At 45.1% G+C, this 9,052-nt stretch overlaps 1 protein-coding gene across 1 annotated transcript; it reads right to left on the bottom strand.

The window, feature by feature from the left end:
• Positions 1 to 47: 47 nt before the first annotated feature.
• On the bottom strand, positions 48 to 8,196 carry atp1b1a (ATPase Na+/K+ transporting subunit beta 1a). Its single transcript, XM_063465739.1, has 6 exons — positions 7,958 to 8,196; positions 3,576 to 3,704; positions 2,162 to 2,314; positions 1,889 to 2,058; positions 961 to 1,041; positions 48 to 847 (listed from the first exon to the last, which is right to left on the bottom strand). The coding sequence occupies exons 1-6, from the start codon at positions 8,049 to 8,051 to the stop codon at positions 593 to 595; spliced, it is 882 nt and encodes a 293-aa protein (XP_063321809.1). The 5' UTR covers positions 8,052 to 8,196; the 3' UTR covers positions 48 to 592.
• Positions 8,197 to 9,052: the final 856 nt, after the last annotated feature.

The raw sequence follows: 9,052 nt of genomic DNA, 5'->3' as shown, positions 1-9,052 counted from the left end.
AAAACAAATGTGCCCCTCCTCCAATAAACGGGACGAAGAAGCGCAAACACAGAGCAGTTATTTACTCAGACGTGGGCCTTAAACGTTCAGAGTACCATGCCAGTAATTCAGTTAGTCAGAGCACATGAACACACACTCCTGTAAACGCCTGCACATAGACACGAGCACACACGCGCGCACACACCTTGGACCACTAAAGCGGACATAAGACAAAGAGGTTACAGCTGGGACTAGACTACAGCACTGGACACTCCAAAAATATATAGAAACCACGTAAGGGTGAAGTATTTCGGGACAGAAAACACAACTCGCTACACGTCAGTAGTGGAATTGCCGTTTTACAGTAAATGGATGAACGTTTCCCATGGCTCAAGGAATCTTTTCATGTACAGTAGAATAAATATTTGCTATTGCTACTTTTGTATTTTACATTCTAACCCTCGACGAACACACAGAAAAGCTAGTGTAAAGCACACGGATTAAGTGTAGGTCCTGTATATTATGAATGTTCAAAGACTAGTGGTGGTTTTTATCTGAACTGTTTTCTCTAAGTTGTATTCGTTTTCAAATTGAGTGCTCGCTGTAGCTCAGGTCACGACACGGTGAGCTTTATGTCAAAGCGTCCCTGGTAGCGGTCCTTCTCGCTGTAATTGATGTTGTCTCCGAATGCTTTGCACTCGATGCGGATCTCCTTTCCCTCCGTCACATTGACGAACTGAACGGCCATCAAGGGCTGCAGGTAGTTAGGGTGCAGCTGTTTGCCGTAATATGGGTAGTACTGCAGAGGAAAGCCTTGGCCTATCCCATAGTACTTTATCTCTCCGATCTGGCCTTGATCCTCAGTTCTCTGCAAACACAATACTTGAGTGAGACTTACAGCTGGTCCTTTTGAAGACAAATATTCATTCTCCCTGTATCTGTGCACTGGAAGGCCACAGCCACACGCTCTTGCAAACGTACCTTAGGCTTGCAGTAAATGGGGATCTCGTTAGGGCTAACTTTTGCCGACAGGTCTTCTAGTAATGAGCTGTTTGAAGGAGCCTAAAGAACAAACAAGCAATAACTGGTTTAAATTAAACTTTCACTTATTGGTGCCTACATTAACCACAATGCAACTTCAAGCTCCAGCTCCTCAGAAGGTTTTTCCATTTTCAGACATAACGGAAAAAGCTTCATGGATGGTTCACATGTCTGTAAGGTTTCCCTTTACAGAAATGCACTCCCTGTAATTTTTTTTTTTTGTGGGGGGGGGGGGGGGGGGGGGGTTCACTTTTCTGTTTGTGGATTTGGGTTTTGTTTGCTCTGACCCCTTAGCTCCCCTGACACCACACATCTGACCTTTGAGACAAATGATCGCCAACTCTACTCTGTGAGCAAGAGCTCACTGCAGGCACATCTCACTTGTTTTAGTGAGAGGCAGTAAGACTACGAGTAGATGGGAAAGAGATGTTTTTCCATTGTCATTTACAACATCTTTTTTCCTTGAAAAGGCAGTTCTGCTAGCTCTATAGTGCTACGATTGTTCGCTCAGAAACAGTCCACTAAGGTAGCCAGATGATTGAGTACAGATTACTTACATCTTAAGGCCACAAAGCAAAGCTTTACAAGTTTACAGCCAAAATGGGGGATGTTAGCCAGCTAGCTCTAACTTAGCTACACAGCATATCACCTCCAAGCTGGCTGTGCTGTTATTATACTGATATTCAGGTATATAGATACAGAGCAGCACAGTCCAGGACTACAGTTTACTTCATGCCTGCAGGTTAAATTAATGTCTGAGGTGAGCCTAAGCTCATTAAAAGAGAGAGAGAGAGAAAAAAAAAAAAAAGGGACTGGTGCCATTTTGTGCTACTTAATATTAGCCTTTGAATTTAAGCGGTAACTATACCTTTGGTCGGAAGTTGACAATTCTGTTGAGCTTTATGATAACACATGGGTTCCCCTCCATGAAGCCATAGTCAGGGTCTGTGCCTGAGCAGTCTTTCAGCCAAGACCTAAAAAACTTGCAGACTTTCTTCGTTTCTTCCATACTTCGATCTTTGTACGTGCCAGGAAACTCTGAAAATGCCACAAGTAAGAAAACAAAATTTAAGTTTAGATCTTCAAACATCCACTCATGAGTGACAAATGGTGAAAGCTGATTGCATTGTATGATACTTGCTTCCACAGTCCTCATAGGAGTCCCCATCCTGCTTTGTGTCATTGTACATCTCAAGGAATTCGTTCATGCTTTGGACATACTTGCTGTATGAACTCGGCTCACTCTTCTTAAAAGAAATTTCAGATTTGTCTGAGCGTGGGGTGTGTGACAGACCTGCAAAAACACCACACTGGTTTGGTAGGAAGACAAAAGTCATGGGATAAAAAAAATAAAAATAAAAACCACAGAAAAAACATCTTATTAAAAAAAAAAGAAGAAAAAAAAAACAACTCAATTTGTGTGAAAAAAAAAAAAAGTGTAAATATCTTAGAGAAGCAACATGACATGGCACGTGAGCCATTGTGAGCATTCTCCATTATCTAAGGACAATGTGATGGTCTTGGGGATTTCCTCTGAGAGCTCCTCACAGCAGTAATTTTCCACAGAGTTGGTACGCGAGGCGTGGCGAGGGGAGAGTGTGACAGTGAGAGTAGCTAGAGGCAACATAACAGTCGTGAAACCCTTGTCGGCCTCGCTGCAGGACCTGTTTTATTTGCTGCCGCAGATATGAGCGGGACTCGAGCTGCCGGTAGAGACGGCGAGAGGAGAAGCAGCAGTTTGAGTGTCAGAGGAGGCTTGTGAAAGTTCACCAACCCCCACCCATCCACTCTCACGTGTGTTTCTCTCACAATGGAAACTTTTAGCCTCTGAGTGGGAGGCGGGATCACGCTCCGAAGGGAGAGAAAAAAGAAAAAAAAGAGAACCTTTCTCGCTGCTTCCTTGATCATGCCACTTCTGGAAACTTGCTTCAGCTCAGAGCTCTCCACGCTCACGCTGTTGTTCTGCTCACCCTAATCTCTTATTGTCAACAGTTGTGAACAAAACGGCAGCCACATGCAGGCAGTCATCTAGAATGGCTGCTAAAAATACTGCTAAGGGGCAGAGCATGTGCTGTGCAAACCGCGAGACGAGGCTTGGCACTCAAATCAGTCTCAGAGCTCACAGGAAATTTTTAAACTGCTGCAGCGTTGTCTGATGCCACTCTCACGAGATTACACAGGTTTTTCCCCCCCTTCAAGCCTTTAAAAGCTGTGGTGGAAAAACAAAACTTTTTTTCTTCCTTTGAAGAAACGAGCCACAAACTCTAGTCACGCATGTACATGCAGTCGTGTCAGCTGTGATGCATAATCATAGCACACGTTTTAGTTCCCCTGTTGCCCACGGGGGGAACATCGACTGGCTGAGGGGAGTGAAGGACAAAATGGCCGAACCTATTTAAGGTCAGAAAGACTGCCGATAGAGGAGCTGCTCAGAGGCACACCCCTCCCAAACAGTCGTCTGTAACGCCCACGAACCACCAACAGGCTTTTTGTCTGATCACTGAGCTGATGCAGCAGCAAAGTCAGAAAGGTGAGGAGGAAGAGGATGTGCTTACCTGGGGGAGCAACTCTGTCCTGATAGGTGGGTTTGTCTTTACTTAATGTTAGCAGCAATGCCTGAATGGTCCCAACGAAAATTCCAGCCAAGCATCCGTAGAAAATCAGATAGAACAAGAGGATTTTAACTGTAGAGGAAGGAAAAGAAATCAAATTACTGAGATGAAAGAAGCAAGAAAGAAATTCTTCAAATGTGAAATATAACATCGCCTCAGATTTCAGGAGTCACAAGCACCTGAAGGTGATAAGATGGACTGCTTTATTAGAACATACCTAGCATCAGCTACCCAAAACCCAGGAAAATGTACCGCATTTCTTCCCAACAGCAACATATCCTTCATAAACCCCTTTCCCAGGTTCTTTTCACCTAATTTAAAGCTTAAACAGATCACGCAGAAGGTGGGATGGCTGTGCTTCCAGAGCAACAGGATGAGTCACTGTTCAGTCCTGCAGACCCCCCGGCTGTGTCACCTTCAACGGGCTCACAGTAAAAACACTTAAGGAGGATTAAAAAGAAAAAAGAAAAGAAAGGAAAAAAAAAAAAAAAAAAAAGAAGCCCTTATTCATGTTCCTGTGCACAGAAACGTGATGAATCAAGGCAAACGCTTCATTACGCGAGTGAACAAAACTGTAACGGCACATGCTTCCCTGTATGATGCAATCAAACGATCAGTATCATATTTCCTGATTTTCCCCATCATATTTTTGGTGTTCCAGAGGAAAATAATGAGATCAAACAAACTTGTAAATTGTAAGTGTGGTTTAATTTCAGCAAGCTTTAAAAGGTTTTTGTTCAGATGGCCAAAACAGTGGGGGTGGGAGATGCTTAAACCTCTGTTAACTAGGGTAACAAAGACTCTTTGTAACTCTGTGATCAACAATTGTGCTTAAGGGCGTAGTCACCCCCGAAAAGGCCCCGGACACCCAGTTATGATCTGTGGCAGGTTAAAAATGCTGATTTTCTATCAAGAAGAAAAGAGCTCAGCGAGTCTGAAAGCAGGTTCACTTTAAGGCCTTAAAAGGCCACTTGGCTAGCTGCCTGTGATAGCAAAGACGCAAGTAGAATTTGTTTGGTTTTTTTTCCTCAAATCCCCCCCCTCAATACAGAGCATGATTAGACTCTGGGATGAGTCTAGTCAGGCCCCAAGCAGTGTCTGCTAGTGTCCTATGAAGCAGTGCCTGACAATAGTCGCGGGTTTCTGACAGTTCTGTGAACTCCTAGGAGTGTGCCATCTCGGGAAAATATGCTGCAATAACCGCCTGCTGTGCAGGGGAGGCGAATTTGCAAAACAAATAACCGCTTATTCCTTGTGTGTGCGCGCAAGTGAAAAGAAGTCAAAACAGGCGTGGCAAGCGGCAGGAAGGACTATCCAATTGGGTGTTCTTTAACCGTCTTGGTCTGTTGAAATCAGAACAGGATCAGCCACAACATTAGAACCACCTGCCTGAAACTTTGTACCCTCTGTGTGCGCTGCAATGGTGACTAGCAGCAGACTTTTTTGGCTTTATCAGACCAAATTGAGGTCAGGCCAATTTCTCCATGTGCTGGGGGTGCTTGCTTTGCTTGACTTTCTTGGAGCAGTCACCTTATCATGAGGGAGGGAGATGTTTGAAGGCACCACAGATGTTAAAAGAAAGAGACATGGCACTCAGAAATATAGTGGTGGAAGTAAAAATTCATTAGGAGAAAAGAGCTTTTAAAAACCTCTCTGGGGCAAATTCAACAAACTTTTGGGGCAGTTTTCAGAGCTGACTGGAGATTCTACGCCTCTGAAACTCAGCTCATTTTAGATCATGCTTCAAAATGGCTGCCAAGTGGCAACACTAGGAGGGCTTTGATGGTCTGTGTCAAAGTAAAGACCCATTGGATTGCCAGGACTAAAGATTCCTCAGAAGCTTTCGTCGTGAGGGCGGCTGTTCGCGCCGTTAGTGGTTTTAATGTTGTGGCTGAGTATGTGTACAGCCTGTTGTCTGGCTGTCAGTTTGTGTGATTTCACCTGAGTGATCGGAGCGGCCTGAAACGCTGCAGGGCTCAGAGTAAACAGCATGGAGGGAGCCGTGGGGGGTGGTGAAAGGCAGCTTCTGAATGGAGAGCACCTCCCCCAGCAGGCTGCTGCAGCATGCCGTGAAGGGACTGTCCCCGTATTCATACCACATGTGTCTCCACGCTCGCAGAGGCCTCCAACAGCCCCGCAGCCTACTTTCCGTCTGACATGTTGAGACAAACACGTGGAGGAGACGTAACGAGCGCCAAGACTGACGCTGTCACTGCTCCACTTCCTGTCTGTGACTTTCTGAAAAGTGCAGGAAGTGCAAGCGACTCACATGGCACACAATTAGCACACGAGCATTTTACTGAAACACAGTTTAATGTGCTAATGATTTACTCTGTACTGCACACTGTATGTTTTAAAGCTTTGCAGATTTTAAATTATAAATCTACCAGCACATGATGCTGCAGGTAAAGGCACCCAAAGGTACCAATCGGTGTTATCTGTATTTGACTGCTTTTGTGCCAGTTGATGAAACTGTATTTGAACTTTGATTAAATTAAACCCAGCTATTTGTTTAAAAATAAAATAAAAAAAATAAAAATCCCTGGTCCAGTCAAACATGTTTTTGGGCTTTCACTGAAGCTATGAGGATGACTGAGGGGGAGGGGGGGGGAACAAAACAAAAAGGCTTTTGTTTATTAAAAGGAAAAAAATGGCAGAAAAAGTAACAGGAAAAAGCACAGACTTCTGTTAAGTGACGTTAATTGACACCCCTCCACCCCAAAAGGCCCATTTCAAACCAGAAAAAAAGTCCTTTATGGAAAAACCTGACCGTCATCCACCATGAAAACAATGAGCAGATGACGGTGCTGTGTTCATGATCCGGATATGTTTGTAGTCACCTCCAAAAAATACAAATCAGGGCTTCTTTCTTTAGAGTCTTGAAATGAAAGAAGACTTTGAAGCGTAAGAATATTCATGTGCCATTTAATTAACCCAAACTAAAATAAATCAGTGGTTATGAAATGGCCAAATATAAGACAACCACAGAGGCTTGTGTTAAGTGAGGGGATACAGACTGGGTCACACTCAGAGGCGGTTTCTGAGCCTCAAAAAAGTCTGTGTGATCAGGGCTGTGCTGCACTGATGGCCTGAGATGCTTAGAGCAGACATACCTGTTGCTGCTAAAGCAACATGGCTCACTGTGTGTGCTCCTCGGGCAGAGCAGCCGGGACACTGAACTACCAGCCTGGTAACCCCACACCACCACCTAGAACATGGAGTGAGTGAAATGTTCCACCCGAGAGCAGCGCCTGATTTTAATCGCCACACACAGCTGTGCTTCGAGCCACAGAGAATTACCGTTTCTCAGAAATAAACGTGTTAGTTTGAAGCTTTCATTAAGCCCCGAAGAATGCGCTTTAACGCGCGCACACAGCGACGCCTCATTTCTTCCAGGATAAAAATACAGAGAGGGGCGGCCCGGGAGACATGTGAGTCGTGATCACCGTGCGGCGTCTGGAGAGGAGGGGGAGACACACACATACACGCCATATCTGACGTGCAAAACGGTTTAACGAGCCTAATTGGCGCTATGTAATGCAGGGCAGTGATCCCATCAAACCATCAACCGCTGCGGACCGCGTTAGGCGTCTTAAAGTATTGAAAACGGCGCTGAAACGATTAGAGCCGGATCCAATAATCCCGGGTTCGAGTTAAAACGTGGGGAAGGCAGAGCTTGGCCCGGGTGTCGGGTCCAGGGATCAGCTGCTCGGGTTTATTAAAGGCAGGAATAAAATGTCCTCAGCCCTTCTCCTGCTCCCCGCGGAGGGCTGACACTCAGAATAACAAAATGAACGGCGGCAGCCACCAACTTGTTGGTTCAGGTAAAAGTCTCGGCTGTCCTTCAAGATGACCTTTTCATAAAAGACTGCAGCTAATCAATGACCTGATCAGGGCTACGCCTTCGTAATGAACACCTATGACCGCGGGAGCCCTGAAAAATGCACAGAAACACCCCAAAAGGAGGAAATCATTTACGTCCACGGAGACCAAATTGGCTTATTGTCCTCATTTACTGTCCTTGTTTTGGACTCCAATCGATCCGTACCGAGCACTCCTCCTTCGTGTTTCACCTTTTTTCACTTCATTCTCGTTTTAAACACCAACTTGCGCACGCAGCCTCCGTTAAAAAGGCAAAGTCACGACTCGGCGCGCCTCCGGCTGGGAGCTCTAACAGGTGCGAATGTCTGCACCGGCAAAACACCGAGTCAAAATACAAATAATCCGCTGTGAGCACGGTCGGCTTCCACTCTGCTCCAGCCCAACTGCTCCATCAACAACCAGCAGCCCGCCTGCCGGAGATAAAGAACAAAAAGAGTACTCACACCAGCTGCCTCCGGTGCGCCCTAGAAACTCCTTCTTTTCCGAATTCCACACAAATTTCTTCCATCCTCCGTCGCTGTCTTTATTTCCAGACATGGTAACTCCCCCCGTGTCGCTTTCTCTCTGCTTTAACGGTTCTACTGCGTCTCAGTTCTCAGGCTGAGACTGTCGACTGTCCCTCGCAGGAAACAGAAAAGGACAGTCGATTGCGCGTTGCTCCCACTTGTACCGCGCACTATTTATCTCAGAGGGGAAACCAGTGACTCCGCCTGCAAACTCCGTGAACAAGTCCAGCCCCGGAGAGGAGGGCTGAGGCTAGCAAATCACAACCTGCCCCTGCTCTTTGCAAAACAGCCAAACAGAGAGCGGCAGTTAGAGGTAGGAAGGCTAATCAGCACACGGAGAGCGCGACCAACGGCTGCTGCAGACGACTTTCAGTCAGTCTACGTTGCGGTCATGGCAAGCATCACGCTGACTCTGGGGTGGGGGAGAAAAAGACGGGAAGAAAAATATGACCTGTACTGTCAGGAAACCTCCAGGGGCGGATCTAGAAGGGTGGCATGTGCCACCCTACAATGATCTCTTGCCACCCTAGTTTTGCATATGACAGTGTTGTCTATTAAAATAAGTTAGCATTAACAACTTGAGCCTAGCTACAGTTAACACTGAATATAAATTCTATATTCAATATGAATATAAATCCCCCCCCAAAGTTCAGACTTCAAAGTACACACCAGTCTTTAAATTGTAATGACAGGCCACAATATATATATATATATATATATATATATATATATATATATACACATGTATGTATGTATATATATATATATATAAGCCATGCTTTTTTCTAAATACTATTTACAATGTCACAGCCTTTTTTTTTTTCTTTTTTTTTCAAAAAGAGTTTTCTAAGGACAGCACGAAAACATCAAAGAAAGAGAGCGAGTTTTGAGATGGGAGAGATTTTCGACGTTTAGCGTGGAGTGTATAGTTAGCGTGTTGTGTTATCTTGTATAGTTAGTGTGTTGTGTCATTGTTGTTGTTTTTTTGTGTGTAAGCGAGGGTACTAATGAATGTCACAAAGGCAGATTGCA

This window comes from Pelmatolapia mariae, linkage group LG23 (genome assembly GCF_036321145.2).
Source record: "Pelmatolapia mariae isolate MD_Pm_ZW linkage group LG23, Pm_UMD_F_2, whole genome shotgun sequence".
In the NCBI taxonomy this organism is placed as follows: Eukaryota; Metazoa; Chordata; class Actinopteri; order Cichliformes; family Cichlidae; genus Pelmatolapia; species Pelmatolapia mariae.
This window is presented reverse-complemented; position numbering and strand designations above follow the sequence as displayed.